Source organism: Gadus macrocephalus, chromosome 1 (assembly GCF_031168955.1).
Source record: "Gadus macrocephalus chromosome 1, ASM3116895v1".
NCBI classification, from domain to species: Eukaryota; Metazoa; Chordata; class Actinopteri; order Gadiformes; family Gadidae; genus Gadus; species Gadus macrocephalus.
The window spans coordinates 11,293,751-11,312,457 of record NC_082382.1 but is presented as its reverse complement, the minus strand read 5'-3'; the positions used below and the strand labels follow the sequence as shown (position 1 = coordinate 11,312,457).

The 18,707-nt window shown below is 48.1% G+C and overlaps 1 protein-coding gene across 8 annotated transcripts in view; it reads right to left on the bottom strand.

Moving 5' to 3' along the window:
• LOC132470090 (ankyrin repeat and SAM domain-containing protein 1A-like) overlaps nt 1-18,707 on the bottom strand; it is a 65,461-nt gene that overhangs the window by 10,963 nt on the left and 35,791 nt on the right. For 6 of the 8 annotated variants that reach the window (XM_060068284.1, XM_060068562.1, XM_060068390.1 and 3 more), the window contains 4 exons: nt 12,031-12,087; nt 9,602-9,671; nt 5,397-5,509; nt 225-323 (listed from right to left, as the gene is read on the bottom strand). In XM_060068284.1, coding sequence (XP_059924267.1) covers nt 225-323; nt 5,397-5,509; nt 9,602-9,671; nt 12,031-12,087 — 339 coding nt within the window. The remainder of the gene's footprint in view (nt 1-224; nt 324-5,396; nt 5,510-9,601; nt 9,672-12,030; nt 12,088-18,707) is intronic. The other 2 variants (XM_060068479.1, XM_060068635.1) reach the window with 2 other exon arrangements.

The following is an 18,707-nucleotide window of genomic DNA, read 5'->3' as shown; positions in this document are numbered from 1 at the left end:
TACCTCGGTCTAATAATTTCTGGTTTGGTGGGACTAGGACTCTCTGTTGTATGGGAGGGGGCTTTTGTTACACAATATAACAGAAGAACTAAGGGGGGCTACCTTGAGTTCTATTGATTGGTTATGTAGCCATATCAAGGTGATAATCTGGAGGTAATAAGGGGGGAAGCAGCAGACACACAGGGAGCAGAGTTCATCTGGCCGACACACGGACGCTCTCTCACCTTGGGTAGGGAGCGAGCTGCGTGGAGGATCTTCCGCCTGTGGCTGGGATCCGTGATTCCAATCTCCCTCAGGTCCTGCTCTTCCATCACATTCCTTCCCTACACCACAATCAAAAAACAAGGAGCCCGGGTTCAGAGGATACACTTAAAGGGACTACAAGTACGAATCAGAGACGCCTCCTTATTCCTGCTCCCTTTGGATGGTAAGTGCACTGCAGCCGCACACTGAGGGAACAGGGGTTCAAGCTTCGTTGTTCGAGACGATAACAATCCTAAACCAATGTTAGCTATAATCATAAACAAATGTTAGCTATAAACAGACAGTGGGAGTGGTGTCTGAGTTTGGACGTCACTGCCTTCACTTTTACCGGCAGAACTGTCCCTGTTTAGATATAATACAGATCACCCTACAGGCTGTTTCGTCTGGGAGATCCGGGGTAGGTTTCATGTGTTGAGTTTAATGACATCCTGTTTGTGTTGCAATGGAAAAAAATACCTACATAGAGGCCCTTTAAGATGAGAAGGATACAAACCCTACACACCAATGTACGCATATTTGAAGGACATCCAGGAACATTTACAGGAGCCATGTTGATATCAGGCGGACCCATGGAGACTTTAAAACGGCTACCCATCAAACCAGAGGAGGTTGCATCTACTCAGCTGATTAAGTTAAACATACGTTAAAAACGTTTTCTTTTAAAGCTTTGGCAGACATTTGTTTGCAAATCCACTATTAGCAAATATACTTAGCGCACTATATAAAATGCACAATAGTACATTTAAGGTTGTTCCTGTAGGGATGAATCCCACAGAAGACGAGAGGCAGGGTGGTTAATGAGAATGGATCTAGCCTTTGAGCTAGTCTACCTCTCCGAGTGGGGAGAAGTGAGCCGTCCTGGCCGCGCCCGTTTCAATGCATCGCTTTAATTGAGATTCAAGTGCATGAGGGGCGTTGGCACTGAGGAGGGGGGAGGACTGGCTGCTGAGTGAGGGGGGGGAGGGGGGGGGGGTGGGGGTCAAACCAATCCTCGGTTACAGCCCGGTGCTACGTCAGCCCGGCGCTAAGCACCCTCCCAGACGTGGGGGGTGCTTAGCTAGGTGTGGTATCAATCCTGTTTGTTATTTTACTACAGCCATGGGGGGCACATAAGCAACAACTCCACTCATGTCCATTTATGTTTCTGCGTCCTTCATGGGCATCACTTTGCCACAGGGTAAGTGGTGCTGTGACTTTAATGGCCGCTCTCGGGGCCTGAGCAGATTGGACATTTGCCGATGAAGGTTTTTGTGTGGAGTGAACAAAGAGGACAATACTTGGGTATCGTCCAGAGGTTTCGCCTCTGGTACACAATGCACCGCCTCGGGCAGATGGATGATAGGTGATAGATTAATCCCATAACACGCCCATTCTCCAGAGAGAGAGAGAGAGAGAGAGAGAGAGAGAGAGAGAGAGAGAGAGAGAGAGAGAGAGGGAGAGGGAGAGAGAGAGAGGTTAGGATACGAGGGGATGGGTCTCTGTTGACCAAACCTGGCTGTCGGTTTGTCATGCAGACATTTTAGAGAAAACCCCAGCACGGAGGATAGTATGGGGGCTGAGGGACAGAGAACATGTGTGTGCGTGTGTGCAAGAGGGAATGTGTGTGCTACCATTAAGCTGCTTGCATAGTGCTGAGCCAGGCCATAGCTTTACAAATCTGTGGAGCGATATTCACAGCTTGCAATAAACCAATGGTCCAAAGATTTTTAATTACAGCCTATGAATTGGAGCATGGATTAAAAAAAAAGATACAAATGTAGGATTCAAACACAGATAAAAGCATGAGAATATTAGAAAAGGGCAAAAAGAAGATGAAGAAGACAAAAGAGAGCATAATTGAAGAATGACTCTACATAAAGAAACGAAAGAGTTATGCAGAACTGGAAATGAAGAAAGATCGTATCACAAAGACGTTGGAAGAACTGTGGCATCAGTGAGACAAAGGAGAAGACCCTGGTGTAATCACAGGTGCGACCTACCCACACCGACCTGCTCAGAGGCCAGTTGGGGTTTCATCCTGTAGGGGGCGATACAGATATAGCTAAAGTAGCCTTTTCTCCATAGAGAACCATCATAATGCAAGTCTGTCAATCACATCATCATTATGTCAACTCTGTTACCAAGTCTCTGTGGTCCGTCTAAAATATATATTATATTGATGTCGCCAAAAGCTTGGTCTTTATTTTATAAGTGCATCCCCATAACAGCTTTACCTTAGGTAATAGCAGCATTAAACACCGCAGAAACCCATCACGAATACAGACCATCCCGGGTCACTCACGGCAATGTCAAAACTGCAAAGTATTCCCAGCTAAATCCATTCTGTTGACCCCATGTGGGTTCAATGGCAACTTTAGAGTCAATATGAGATGATTTGGTGGTATAAACCTCAACTGTCAATCCTTTCAACGTTCTGCCGCCGAATGCTCAAAGAGAGCGCCTCAGACGCCCTCCCCTATCTTAATCCGTGACAAAGAGATTAAAAGCCATGGCTTCATCACGGCGGTCTGACAGGGATAAACCCGCCCTTGAAAGAGCCCTGACTGACGGAATGAAATGATCTACCCTCTGGGAGAAGAAACTAAAATAAATGTGGCCTTCGCCGTCCGCCGTATCATTCATCCGCAGAGAAGAAAAGCTCAGAGTATAAAAAAACCCAGAGTGAAGAGTTGAGAAGTATATCTCAAAAGACACACCACAGTTTGATTAATGGTGGTTTGGGGATGGTTGCTCCCTCCTCTTGTCTGGGGCGGATCGACTTTGGGGGGCGGGGGGGCGATGCAATGCTATCATCAGCACAACCGGGACAAAGGGGGAAAATGCATGTTCTACGTGTTCGTGTCTGTGTGTGTGTGTGTGTGTGTGTTTCTCTGTGTGTCTTTGTGTGTTTGTAGGTGTGCGTGTCTGTGCGTGCGTGTGCGAGTGTAATATGTAATGTGTAATGGGTAATGGGTAAAAGACTCTCCCTTGACGGTAAGGTCGTGATGTATTCGGAGGTTGGCTAACTCCAGCAGGGCCTGAAATAGACATCCTCTCCAGCATCTATCGAACATGTGCCTGAAGGAATAATGAACATGGAGAGGCTCTGTGGAGGCGTGTCGACCGAGTCTGTTGCCTTGAGAGCAAATTAACTCCTAACTCTCTTCTGGCAGGTACAACCACGGGAGGAAAACCACCAAAATAACCCCGTTCAGAACGAGGGCGGGATAAAAGGATCCATTTAGGTTTGACGCCCGTGTCAACAACAGGCAGGACCAAAACGAGAGAGCAGGTACTGCCAACTCCTTTCATCAAAGCACTTGTCTTCCAGAGAATGGATAATGGATACGGAAAACCTCTGTGCTCTTCAGCACGCCTAGCCCTCACTGCTGCTTCTTCTGGGAGGACCACACCGTCTGGGTGACCGTACCGGTGTCCACATCTCTCCAGGGTTCACTTTCCAACTTCAAAAGTACTTTCTTTAACCCGTTCTATCGAAGAGCATTTATCACAAGCGCACCACAAATGTAAACAAAGCACATAAGCAATTGAGTCTTTTGGAATCAATGTGTGTAGGTCAGTTCGCAGTTTGAAGACTTGTACTTTACAAAATGTATTTTCACAAAGACTCAAGTGCTACATATGGCATTGTTCACATTCGTTACGTTCACGAAAGATGCTCTTAGGCAGAGTCTGCACAGAAGAGTTATTTTGACTAATAATAAAGGTAACCGTATGTGGTAGTAACAGATGTTATAGTGAAGCCAGGAGAGACGGTCACAAAGGTTTGATCATCCACACCGGCATTGTCCTTTAAACAGAGTGCAATCAGTGGTGTTATTGATCCCCACCCAGGGGGCTGGCCGGGAGTGAGACAGAGATCAGAGCCGGGTTGATGGTGGAATCGATCGTTCATGTACATCAGGGATCTCGCTGCAGGGGCGGACACACCATGAGAACATGCTAATGATGCCCCCCCCTCCTTCCCCCCAGAGAGCCCGGACCCTTCGGGGCCACGAAGACCGAAGAATACAGAAAACGATCTCAAAATAATAATCAATAACCATATTTACATGATATTGATTAGGATATCCGTGTTGTTATCGGCTACAACGGCCATGACAGACAGTAATTAGACAACGCTTACAGACAAACTAAACTGCAGAAGGTCAGACTCAAAAGGATTTTGCATAGCTACGTGCATTATTTACAACGGTCTGCCCAATTTAATAAATAAAAACAACAACCACGACCTTCACTTTTGGCGAGAAACGGGAAAGAGATAAAGTTGTCAAGAAGGTGGTTTTTATGTGGGTGATTGATGGTCCACTGAAACCAAAGGGGCTCCTAAACAGTGCCAACCAGCCTGTGGTTGTTCCCCACACTAAACAGCCTCTCACTCCTCTTCTGAGTTCTCTAAAAGGCCTTAACACCCTCACCGAGCATGAGTGCGCCCGCATCGGTGCACGTCATTAGCAGGCTGGTAGAGAGAGGTGTGTGAGGCGAGCCGGTGAGAAGGCAGGGTAGAGCTCTCGGCGCGTGACACACAGCCACAGATGTCTTATTTAGAAGCAGGATTCTGTGGCTTGGCCCGGCCAGCTGTGGCCAGCCGTTCTCTCCCCCCATCCATCCTCGTTACCAAAGGCCTGCTTTGTAGAAACAATGGCAAGGGGGAGCGGGCTGAATCACAGAGCTGTAGCAGCAGGTGGTGTTATGGGGCACCGTGACCTTGCCGGCTCCAACAATAGCGTCTCACACTCTCAGGGGCTGAGGTGGCCACCTTCGTTTAGGGAACACATAGATCACAGGTGACTGGAAGGGCACGCTATCGCTCTATGTGTGCATGTGCGTGTGCATGTGCAACGCACACACCTTAAGATTCATGGGGAATAAAAAAGAAATACCATATCATGATGTTCTGAGGTATAAAGAGATGCATTATTTATTTTCAAGTGTGATTGTGTTTTCAAGAGAATTAAAAGATAAATAGGAATTTGAACAGAGAAAACTGGAACGTTTTCACAAACAATCCAGATAAAGGGACCTGGTTTCACTGCAGGGAATTTTGTGTTGAGGTTTTGGGGAAAAGTATTGAGGAGGAGGAGAAGAAGAGGATAACAAGGAGGGGGAAGGACCCCGGCGGCGCCACTCACCATGTAGTGCAGGTCGTCGAAGCCGTTGAGCAGCAGCTTGCTCTCGTACTGCGGCAGCCCCACGTGCTCCAGCCAGTCGCCCACGGGCTGCTCCAGCAGGCGGCCGGCGGCGCCTGCAGACAGGGGAGGGACGAGCTTCAGCAAGGAGAAGCCCCGGAGGCGGTAGCAGCGGCACTGGGAGGACGACACGTGGCACTGCCACATCATCCTGGGCCAGCACAGCCGCGGGACGCCCCAGCAGCAGGAGGCCAGGGGAGACAGGGTCCCTCTCTGGGGCGGCTCCCGGAAACGGGGGGCCCACCCGAGGTTAGAGCGAAACAAGGGGAGGGGGGGGGGGGGGGGGGGGGTCGATGGTGATGGTGGCGGCTGTCGAACTGCAGCCGACTTACCTACCCTCCCTCCTTTCCTCCCTCCCTCCCTCCTTCCTTCCTTCCTTCCCTCCCTCCCTCCCTCCCTCCCTCCCTCCGTCTGTCCGTCCCTCCGTCCGTCGCTCTGCGGAGGAGAGGGCGATTGGACCAATATTTGGTTTGCTGCCTGCTTAAACACAATCTACACTACTGTAGTCTGGTAGCCATTGTCCAGCACATGGTTGAAAGACTTGAAATGGGAAAACATTTATCGCGAACCAGGGTAAAAACTAAATCCAAAACTTTAAAAATGACATTTTTGAGTCCAATGAGGTCCAAACAGGAGCTTTGCTGAACAGCGTATATATATCCTTATTAAAGTCCAGAGTCTTAGATCTTGTAAGTAGCAGCAATCCACGATACAGATGTGTAATAATCACCATAACAGAGTTCCCCCTCAACTCACAGCTCCTGCGTAGTCTGGATGTTAGACACACTCACACATACACACACAGACATAGTATAAGTCAATTATACTTCAAAATGCAATCTGCATAAAATATTAAAAAATAAATCAAGCCAAAGTAGCATTCAGGTCAGAAACGGGTGAACACAATAAACCAATAACAGAATAAAGCTAAGGTCGTCTGTCCTTTGAGTATTTTTTCCCGGGCCCTCTCACGCTTCACCTGCCCAATGTAATCTGAAGACACACACACACGCACACATGCAGGCCCACACACACACTTGTCCTGCTCCTGGGGTGGCCGTCACACCCCGGTGACGGTGTTCTGCATCCCATACTCCGTAGCAAAAGAAGGATCCAGAGAGAAATTGGAAAGCGTGCCCAGAGCGGCTTCTTCAAGGAGCTCTTCAGGACAACTCAACCCAGGGCTGAACTCTGAGCTCAACTCCTGAGAGCTCAAAGTCCCCCAGGAGGTGCCGTCTGCCTCCCTCTGTCTCCGTCTGCCTCCCTCTGTCTCAGCCTTATCCGGTTCCCCCCGGTGGCAGGGATGTCTGTATTAGTGGTAGTGGAAGTTCCCTCCAGAGATGGGACTAGCGCCCATGTGCTCCTCCGGTTCCCCGCGCTAAGGGAGAAAAGAGCCGAGGCAAGAGATGCTGGGACGGCATCCTCCTATTGTCCTGAACGACCAGGAAGCTACAGCGCGCATTCTGCTTCTCCCTTCTCCCTCCCCCTCTCTCTATCACTCTCTCTCCATCTCTCTCTCTCTATTTTTTCTCTGTCCCTCACTTGCTCTTTCTTTCCCTCTCTCCCCTCCTCTCTCACTATCTCCCCCGCCGCTCTCCTCACACCCTCCCTCCCTCCCTCCCTCCCTCCCTCTCGCTCTCTCTCTCCCTTACCGCGCCCTCCCCCACACCTCTCTCCCTCCCTCGCTCACTTAACCCTCCCTCACACCTCTTTCCCACCCTCCCCCACTCTTTTTCCCCAGCCTCCCTCTCTCTGTCGCCCCCTTCACTTCTAACCCTCTTTTTCTCTCTCTCACTCACCCTACCTACCTACCTACCCCCCTTAGTCTCTTTATGCCACTCACACACACACACACACACACACACACAAACCCTCTCTCCCCCTCGTTCGCCCTTCCAGAGACACTGCTTGGTGGCTGCTCTTTGTGTGGAACCCGCTCCTCCGTCACGCTGAGATAAATGTGATTGTCTATCGTCTCCCACCGTTTCCCTTTCCCCTCGTCACACTGTAGATAAGTAACTTCTTATCAGCCTCACCCAAACCCAACACCCCACAAAAAATAACCCCTATTGTATCAGAAAATGTCCTGGAAGGAGCGTGGGGGGGACGGAAGGCACGCGGAGAAACAGCCCGGCCCACCGCTCGACAGAAGACGGAGGGGAATGACTTCGCTCTCTCCTCCCTGTGGGCGCCTCAGACTGGATGGATGGATGGACAGGATGACGGGCCCCCTGGACGGAGGCTGCCAGCAGGGCCCTTACCCTGATGGAGATGGAGCGCAGACGCATGACGGATGCTATTGGGTCCTGGCTTGTGCCGCGCGCTCAAAAAAAAAAAAGACGCAAAATAAGAAGCTAGCCTGGGGGTGGGTGTTGGTGTGGCCGTGTGGGGGTCCGGTTTAACGCGGTGGTCTCGGCCACACAAGGTCATGTGAGCTCATCTCCCCCCTGACACGCCGGTTCATATTTAACCCGGGGGGGGGCTTGTGTTTAGCAGGGTGAGGTTATGTACTGTGTCGGAGACAGTGAGGGGCCGGGGGGTAATGGCAGGGGTGTATCGCTGACAGCATGTGCGGTCGATTCTGGTTCTGGTTGACCGATGCAGTCAGGGGGAGATGGGGAGATGGGGAGAGGGGGGGGTCCTCTGGTGACCATCCATCAAGCTTAAGGACAGGTGGGGGACACAAGCTATTGCAGAGCGATACACTACAACAACTACAACTACAACAACAACAACAACAACAACAACAACAACAACAACGGCACTTTTCTACAGCAGATCCTCTGACTCACTGTTCCGTATTCAAGGCTCCATTCACAGACAAGAAAACACAACACAGGCCAGGCCATTATTGACACATCCAATGCACTAAACCCAAAATGGAGCGCGGTATCGCGGCGGCGCAGATGTGAACGTATTGTTATGCTGCTGGCGGTCGTGTCTCCGCCTCGCTTCAGAGAACACAACCCGCACTGGAACTTTAAATGAGGACACAAAACCTCTCTCTCCCCGACTCCCTCTGTCCCCCTCTCTCTCTCTCTCCTCCCCCTCCCTCCCCCTGCCTCTCTCCCCCCTCCCTCCGTCTCCATCTCCCTGCCTCTCTTCTCCCCCTCCGTCCCCCTGCCTCTCCCCCCCCCTCCCTCCCCCTGCCTCTCTTCTCCCCCCCCCCCCCCCTCCCTCCCCCTGCCTCTCTTCTCCTCCTCCGTCCCCCTCTCTCCCCCCTCCCTCCCTCTCTCCTTCCCCCTCTCTCTCTCTCCCTCCCTCCCTCTCCGTGTCCCCCTCTCTCTCTCTTTCCATCCCCATCCCTCTCTCCCTCACCGGACCCTTATAAAGAGGACAGGTCACCGACGGACCAACTACTTCTTAGGTACGCAGTTCTAATATACAAAACGCATCAGACATAATACGGATGTCGTATTGATCCTCTCCTCACGCCCGTCCCTTTAAAAAAAAAAGGACAGAAGAACTAGACCCACAGATAAGGTGATAGCTCTATTGTCAGCTCAGCTCCGCGAGCGTCCGTCCGTCTTAACGCACAGCGGCTATTCCAGGTCTCGAGTCATGTGCTCACTTACTGGCCGAGCCACCCCATGTCTTCCTGCCACCGCCCAGATAGGATGAATACCAAGGCAGGGTGGAGGGTGGTGAGGTGGGAGGATGGTTTACACATGGTGCTGGGGGGATGAGGGTAGGGGTGGGGGCGTAGGGTGGATTCCATAACATGAGCAACCGCAGAATAAACAAGGAGATCGGGTGACTGGAGAGGCTCTGGTGGTTGGAGTGAACCTGACAGTGGCATCCGCCCCACATACAACGAGGACACACAGACACGTGTGCTGCTGCACTAGACCTGCACCGCTACCAAAAGAAAAAGATTTTACTTGAATGAAAGAGTTATGTTATACAGTGTGTCAGGAAAGCACCGAGGCTAAGTCCTGACTCCTGAGCAACAAATATAGGAGTTGTATTTGTACGATTGGTTCAGATTAATAATCGTAGCACGCCCACGAGGGAATTCTCGACAGTGGACGATGAAAGTAATTTGGGGTAAAGGGTCAGCATTAGTGACCCGCATGGATGGAGACGATGTGCAGCGAAGTGATTGGATAGTTACTCATTACACAGTGAATGGCGACGGCGTACTGTACCTGGCGTTGTGTACTGCTGGTCTCTGGTGAAATCGATGCCAGCTCCGATTAGTGTCATGATCTTCTCGATCTGAGGACGAGAGGAGACGCACGGAATCAGAAAGTGGAATGTGCATTTCTACATCACAAAAAAGGCCAGTTAGGATACATTATTAGAAGTAAATTATAAAAAGTTTCTCAATGCTGACGGCGAGTCAGTTAACCGTTTGAGACAAATATCCGATAAAGCCACTGGGGCAGGAAATGTGTTCAGATTTACCTTTATATATGATGAATGTGTCTGCAATCAAAACGGTGGCAATTTACGCATGCCTCCAGGTGTCAGATTTGTTTTACATGATTGCAAAATAAAACTGCTAGGAAATTGATGACAGCACATAAAGTGTAAAGAGAACAGAAAAATACCAAAAGTGCCTCTAGTTCTGGTTGGGATAATTGCATCAGTTGAAGATCATTCCAACACTGTTGGGAAAAACGTGTCCCAATCTCATTGTTAAAAAAAATGGAGGCTTTTATCAGAGTGAAAAGTGAAACGTAGTGAAGACAGGCCCAGAGGCTCCCCAACCATCATGCCATCCACCAGTATAGATCATGCATTCTACATCTACCGGTCACCTACTATTGATTCCCAGTAACCATCACCAATGGAGCATGCACACACGCTCAAACATAGACACATACACATGCCCACGCTCACTCACTCACTGACTCACACACACAGCATTACTCCCTGAACACTCGGATCTGAGGCAGCAGATCCCCACAGTAGTGATATTACACCCGTCACACACAGTGACACAGAAGGATTATCCTGCCAATTCAATTCAGCAGTGTGTGTGTCTGTGTGTTTGTGTGTTATTCTGCAGATAGTGCTGCCACACACAGACAAAAAAAAATGATGGTTACAAAAACTGGCAGTGATTTCATTGTGTTTTTTTTTAAATCACATCACCAGTCACTGTCCCAATGTATCATATCCTTGTGAAATATGGGCGAGGGCTTTAAAGAAAAAATGTGCAAGATGGATTATTGGTCAGGTTAGACAGCCCATGTCTACTTTTTTGTGTGCATAAAATAGAAGTATGGATGAGATGACCAATCCATCATTCCATTGTGGACCTAGGACATGTACTAGATACTTAAGATAAAAGTTGCTCTATGAACCTCTGAATTAAGAAAAATGTAATAATTATTTGCAACTCTTAGTACTTTTACATTTTGTAAGTTATATATTCGGTGTAAACACCTTAGATAAAGGACAACGCATCTTCATCAAGAGAGCAACAGGTAATTATAATTCTGAAGTGCTCATAGAATGAATGAATGCTAGGATAAGTTCCCTTTTAGCTTTATCCTGAATTTGTGGCTGCAACAGAATATACATTCAAACACGTTTAAAATAGAAGCAGAGAATGTTATTAAAATTCATGCATTCATTTAAAGGACTACTTTTTTTCAACCAGGTCCCTATTTTCAGATAATTTTGTGGTCCAAGGGACAGTTTTTTAAACGGTTCCACAATTAAGCGCTTTAAGAGTCCCCCCCCCCCCCCACCCCCCCCCAAAAGCAGGCTGTAATGTCACCCTTTGTGGCAATTACCTCCCGTCAATGTATTTCCTATAAATGTGCTTGTTTTTGCCACAGACAGGCTCAGATTAGGATCAGGATCTCTGCAGAGAAATAAAATGTGTTATCCTTTCACTTGATCCGGTTGTTTGTTATTGGGTCCAACTAAGCCTCTCTCAAGGAGAAGTCTCGGGAGAGTTGAGGCGATGCAAGAAGAGATATGTGTGAATGTGAGTGAGACCTGGAGAGAGGAGAGTGCGATGTGTTGGACTACAGAAGGCCTAGTTATTAAGTGTTACCTAAAGCATTGGGGCTGAGGAGAGTTGAGACTGTAATGTCTATAAGGGAAATATCCGGCAACAATGAGGTTCCAGAGAGACTTCTCCTTGAGGGAGACTTGGTTGGACATAATAACAAACGGATCAGATCAAGCGAATGGTAAAGAAACATGTTTGATTTCTCTTTGGGATCCTTTCCACCATATGAGGATACAATCTGAGCTGTCAGTGGCAGGAGACGCACTCCCAGAGGAGGTACATTGACGGGGCGAAATCGCCCCCCAAAAGATTACATTTCAACCCGTTTCCGGTGTATCACGCTGCAACGTTCTCGCCCCATGGAAACGCCGGACCAGTTTTAAAAGGATTCTGAAAATAAGGGCCGGGATGGAAATCCCAAAGTTTGCATTTAAAGCCATTGAAGAGAATAAAAAAATAATATAAGAACCCAAGAGTTTTCCGCATTCCAAAGAACAGCTTATCAGATCTTGAAATATTTCCGGCGTCTGCTTTCAAAGGAGAACAGGACAGGCCCAATCCCAGAGGTACCAGAGGAGATAATATTGCATAAAGATTCCATCTTACGCTGTCAACAGAATTAGATCGCCGTGGCCGTAAGATGGGGGGGGCCATGAGGGTCTGCTGAAAGAAAGGGTTTAGGGGGTTTGTAGTATTAGTGCCATTCGGTTTCTCAGTTGTAAGGAGGAAAGTGCCAACTACTGTCTTGGAACCAGTCTCTGTGATTTACAGAGAGAGAGTGGTGAGTGTGTGTGTGTGTGCTGTATCTAAGAGATATTAAATCAAAATCGAACGTAGTCTAGCGCTAATGGACACAGATGTATATCGATGCTACGACCGCTGAGTGAGGTGGAGAATGTTCTAAGCGTACTCCAAGGCGTCGAGGAGCACATTAAAGGAAAGATGAGATCAAAACCATTTGAAACAGACAAAAAATAAAAGAGAAAACGTCACCCTGAATCTTCCACAAACCATCTAGAGTGCTCCGCACAGGAACCATTGTCTTCACATGGCCGCTCCCTTTCCATTCCATACATTCAATGTAAATGTAATCCAGATTTGTACCCAAGAGGAATATACCTCAACCCTGTGTGTGTGTGTGTGTGTTCAAAGTTATTTTTTTCTTTAGCAATGCTGTAATGAATCAAATGCTGTCGATTAGGATTCTGCACATAGGATGGATGGCAGGTGAGTCACACACACCCACCTCTGCTGTCTAACTCTGAGAGACACAACCTTCAGCTGTCTGCACCATGTGCTGCGCATCCCACAACTCAACACTCAACTTGAAACTTAAGTTTGAAAGTGATCTCCTCTAGTGCAGGGTTGAAGGATCCATAGAGTACAGAGTTGGAAAGAGTGGTTGTGTGTGCGTGCACACGGTCGGACAAAATATTAATGATGAACATTTAGGCAAATGTTTGCGCACCTATAGTCAGGTCATTTGGTATTAACAGTCCTTCAAGGGCTATTGCAAATGTTTTCATTTAGTTGGAGAGGTTGAAAACATAGCTGAAATCGGTGTAATCGAAGATTTCAAATGGAAGTGTGAATGATCAATGTGTGGATTTAGAGGTGATTAAACATATTTTGTTACTTGTTGCTCACATAAAGAAAGATTTCCATTCTGTGTTTGTACCAAACCAACCCTGTAGAGAGCATGAAGGCACAGGCTGTTCTTGTAAAAACAATACGAATGGGTAGCTGTCCACTATCCAACTCAAATATGACTGAGGAAGAGGCATAGATAGATAGATATATACTTTATTAATCCCGGGGGAAATTCAAGAATACTGGCGTATAATACTGGAATACTGAATACTGGAATTCTAGAATACTAGATCTGCCTAACTACTGCACGTTTATTTTGCCCTGCCTCAGATCATCTCCCGCAAATACCAAAAATAATGTACCATCAAATAAAATGTAGCTAGTCAAACCTAAACCATTTCACCCCCCCGCTGAACGAAGAGTGTTCGCTCGGCCGTTTACTTAATCGAGTTAGTTTGCAGTGGTCTCACACAGAGCTGTTGTTCTCGGTCTGATAATGAGGGTGCAGCCATGTTCCACTCCCATGAAAGCGTGGCCGCATAACCTCTGAACCGCGGTTCGATCTCCCCAGGAGACAGACGCCAGCTCAGAGTAATGAGACACAATGGTGATAATCAACACACGACATCCATGGAGATGTCCGTGCTAACCCATTCCCCCGCCGCCGTTGGTCCCATCTCTCCTAAAGCAGATGAAGAATGAGGCAACAAAACAGCGGACGTTCTAGCTAAAGTTAAGGTCCTTCGCACCATTGCTAAAGCTATGTTTACAGCCAGATAGTGCTTCCTCTATAAAAACTACTGTGCTGAGTCTCGAACAACACCTTGAGCATGGGCGTGGGTGTGTGCATGTGTGTATATACTGCAGAAAATACTAAAATGCTAATAGCCTATTCCCCTCTGCCCGGCAACGAATCATTGCAGGGGCAGCATAACCTCGTCCAATCGTTTCTTTCTAGGGAGCAAAGTGCTTCCATTCAAACACTGAGCCTCGCGGGCAGGAAGGGGTTAATACCTTTTAACGACAATTGTGCCCAGTGATTCGATCAAGGAGAAACGCATACAGAGCAAAGAGCTCTCAAGTTTTATGTCTATATAAAACAGAAAGTCTTGTCAGATATTCAGAAAGAGAAAGAAAGAGTGAGACAGAGACAGAGAGACAGACAGACAGAGAAGGAGACAGAGAGAGCGCGAGAGAGAGAGAGAGAGAGGGACAGAGACAGAGAGAGCGAGAGCGAGAGGGACAGAGACAGAGAAGGAGACAGAGAGAGCGCGAGAGAGAGAGAGAGAGAGAGAGAGAGGGACAGAGACAGAGAGAGCGAGAGCGAGAGGGACAGAGACAGAGAAGGAGACAGAGAGCGAGAGAGAGAGAGAGAGAGAGAGAGAGAGAGAGAGGGACAGAGAGAGCGAGAGCGAGAGTGAGAGAGAGAGAGAGAGAGAGAGGGACAGAGACAGAGAAGGAGACAGAGAGCGAGAGAGAGAGAGAGAGAGAGAGAGAGGGACAGAGACAGAGACAGAGAGAGCGAGAGCGAGAGTGAGAGAGAGAGAGAGAGAGAGAGAGGGACAGAGACAGAGAAGGAGACAGAGAGAGAGAGTAATCAAACATTTATGTCCGTCAATAAGCAGCCAGGAGTGGAGGAGGCTCCATTGTGAGAGGGGGGTCTTTGGAGAGCGTCCGGACACAATGGGCAGTGGGGTCACGAGTCATCCAGGGGGGGTCAGAGGTCAACAGCTGCCACGCTGGGGGAACGAGGATGGATGACCGCAGACGTGCGATGGCAATGAAAAAGGAAACGCAGGGACACCGCACACAAACTCCTCTACTCTCCGGCAGCATCCCCCTATTAGTTTACAGAGATCCAAGGCCTGCCAGGGGTATCCAGCACCGTCTCCCTGAGAAGTGAAACGTCAGCTCCGGTAAGTCATGGAGGTGGTCCCGGCCCGTGTGAGGGGGTGGGGTGGGGGGGAGAGAGAACCTGTTCAGGGTGAAACCAAGGGCGTCACTTAGAGTGCCCAGAGAGCTACTCCCGCTCTAGTGGACGGGGGGACAGGGGGGAGGGGCAGGGCTGGCACCAGACATGCCCACCTCTCCTCTGAGCAGCAGGTGCCAACAACTCCATCCTCCCCCGGAACAACGCAGCGTCAGCAGCACCACCCACCAAGCCCAATGTGGATCACCGCAATATTAGATATAATATAAACACATTTCTTATTTTTGGCTGGTGACTTAAGCCGCTCCGCCTCTTCCCCGGCCGCGCTGACAGACGAGACAACCGTGGAGCTCAGAGGACAACTGTCCCACTACAGGCCACCCTTCGCTCCAAACGAGGCGATGATGGGTGAAATTCCTGCGTGCAGCGCAGGGGGGCGACCGACTAAGAGAATTCAGAGTTTGCATCGGTCAGAGAGCAAGAAATGTTATCCCTACAGAAAGAGGGAATGAAAGAGGTGAGAAAAGTAATGTCTATAACCCAATGTGTGTGTGTTCCTTTGTATTGCACAATAAGTCAATGCGTTGTATGTTATCTATTTGTATAAATAAGTGTACTTGCTTCATGGATTATCCACTAATTTATGTACATATTTATTTCAGTTTAATTTCATGCTTTACCGACACATTCTTTCATTCAAATGTCATGCCAATAAAGCTTTATTGAATTGAATTGCATGCCTTGTGCCTCCTGTGGTTGGGCTGTGCTCTCTCTCTCTCTCGCTCGGTCGCTGTCTTTTTCGCTCTCCCTTTCTCTCTCTCTCTCTCTCTCTATTAGGATGTCCCGAGCTGCAAGCACCAGCGTAAAACACACCTGCACACGAGGCCTTCATCCCATGAGGTCAGACCCCCTGGTGACTGCAGCACACAAACCATTCACTCATAAATGGTTTGAAAAGGGCACAAACAGAGCACGTCAACAAAAACGAAACAGGGACTTATACTGCTAAGGTCTGTGCTGGCGGAGGTAGAGAAGTAACAGAGGATCAGTTGTTCAGAAAAACCTCAAGTCCATGAGGGAAGCCATTGTAGCAAAGACCTCAAATAAATGTTATGCCCCTCAAAACATTTGTGTTGCTTAGAAATTAAGAGATCAGCTCAATAGAAACACCGGCTCTATAAAGAGACTGATGACAATGAAACAACCAAAGGAACGGAAATAAAAGAAAGCATCCAGCCCAAACACTCATCTGCCTGTTGCACTTCCACAGGGTGAAAACCGCTCCCAATGACCTGCAGCTTGTTAAAGCGAACGCCGTAAAGCCAATCAATACTCACAAAAGCTGGCTTCATGGTGGCTGCTGGGATCTGCTTGCGTTACGGAGGGACCACCAGAAATGAGAGTAAAACACTGAAACTCTGCTGTGGCTATGAGCCTGTGACCCTCCTCTCCCCCCTCTCCCTCCCCCTCTCTCTCTCTCTCTTCCCAGCTGCAGCGCTTTGCCGGGCCACACTGTGTGCCCCCTGGATTGTCATGTTCATTTTGATCCCGGGACCGAGACAAACCCGCATTAGCATGCGCCTTACTCCCAATTGCTCAGACACACACGCACGCACGCATACAACCAAGCACACACACCAGATTTGACTTGCATGAGGTCCTGGCCTATGCATCTCTCGATTTGGGGAACCAGGCTGTCTGTTTTGTGGCAGAGTGTGTGTGTGTGTGTGTGTGTGTGTGTGTGTGTGTGTGTGTGTGTGTGTGTGTGTGTGTGTGTGTGTGTGTGTGTGTGTGTGTGTGTGTGTGAGATTGTGTGTGTGTGTGTGTGTGAGACTGTGTGTGCGTGTGCGCGCGTGTGTGTGGCCATGTGTGAATAAAACAATGGAGAGAAAAAATAAGATGTATGTAAAGACAAAGAGTTTGAGAACAAGCAGAGACGGTGTTTGTGTGCGTCTATGTGTGTGTCAGTGTGTGCTGTGTGTGCGTGTGTGTGTGGGGGGGGGTCGATACGGTCACAGAGCTCAGTAGAGTTCTCAAGCAGCCATCCGTAAGTTGTATGAACGTAGCCTAAAAGCTGCTGCACCCTGCATTTAAGAGGACACTCCACAAACCCAGAGAAGGCTGAGACGGAGAATGAGGGAAGGGAAAACAATCAACCAATAAAGACTGGTGTCCACGTTCGCTCCAATTAACATGCACTTTACATCGAACAGCCATTCCTACAAAAGGAGGGGATAGGGAACACCACGTCCACGCCAGTGATTCACTCAGTGAATTCTTATTTTTAACCCTAGCCAGGTCTTTTTTTATTGGACAGAGGAAAAATTAAAAAATAATGCATGATGCGATAACTCGAAAAAATCTATTTTTGTGTATTATTCACATTATTCCTGCTTTATCAAACTCCACTAAAAAGCATGAATAAGAATTATATTAAGGTAAACTATACAGCTCTGGAGATCTGTATAATTCAGCATAAATATTAAATAAATAGTACAGATATATCGGGTCCCTAATGCTTTGAATGGCAGCAGGACTTGTACTGCACTGCTTTGGCCTTGAATTAATCAAATGAAGGCATAACATTTGATTTAATGCATGCATGCCTATCTTGCTATGCAACAATATTCTAAAGCACAACAGATACAAAATGCAAGTCAATATCCCTCTCAAAAAAGAGAAAAGGACACGTCTAAATGTTCAATAATCAATACATTAGGACGACGATGCCAAACCCATTTTCGGATTACAGCTGATTGACTGGGCACTAAATCGAATGAGTTACACAATGAAGCCTTTCCACCACAAAGCTCCTTCAAGGAGTCCTTCTGATGAGCATCAAGAGAAGGGGACTGCGCTGGGAATATTAATACAGAGAAGACCATTGTGTGAAGAGCAGCGCCCATTTTCCCTCTGTGACGTAGTCTAAGGAGCTCACTCACACTACGACCTGCTCCGTACGTCACCATTCCCAAGGAGAGGAAACGCTCCTCAGGGAAATAAACCAAGCATGCACCAACGGTATTTAGCCACCGAGCAGACGCCTCCGTCCAAAGAGACCAGCAGATGCTCGTCACTAAGCGAGGGGGACAGGCCTGTTGCTTCATGATACCGACAGGTGGGATCGTCCTACCCAGCGTTACCACATCAATGATCATCATCAGTGGAAGAAGACTTCTCCTGCTTGTTGGTATGCAAGGCAGCACTAGCCGACTGAAGTCGCACAACCAGACACACACACGGCAGTATTTGCATGATTAGAGTGGAAGAGATAATAGGCCGAGCGAGGAGGGAGATAGGAGCAGCCCGAGCCGAGGAGCAGCGACTGTCAAGCCTGCTGAACTCAGAGACGGTGTAAACAAACAAACCACGCCCGGTACGACTATGAAATGTTAATGGTTAAGACGACTGTAGATGATCTGCCCTCGTGAGATGAAGAAGTACCCCCAAACCCCTCTTTGACCTTATTGTATGTTTGTTGTACGTCCTAGCACTTAAAGCTGAAAGCACCTTATCCTAGCTAGCTTTGTGTATATGGGGAATGGGTTAACCTAGCGATTGTTATTTGTTTCCCTTTTTCTCGATATATTGTTTCTCTTTCTTCTTACAAATGTACTTGGTCTTTGGATAAAAGCGTCAGCTAAATGCCTTAAATGTAAATGCAATGAAGGCCTCAGCCTCAATGAGACTAACTTGTATGAATAAACTAATCTTTTTTTATTATTGCACAGCCAGTGTGAACACCTTGGTAGCCCTCAAGATC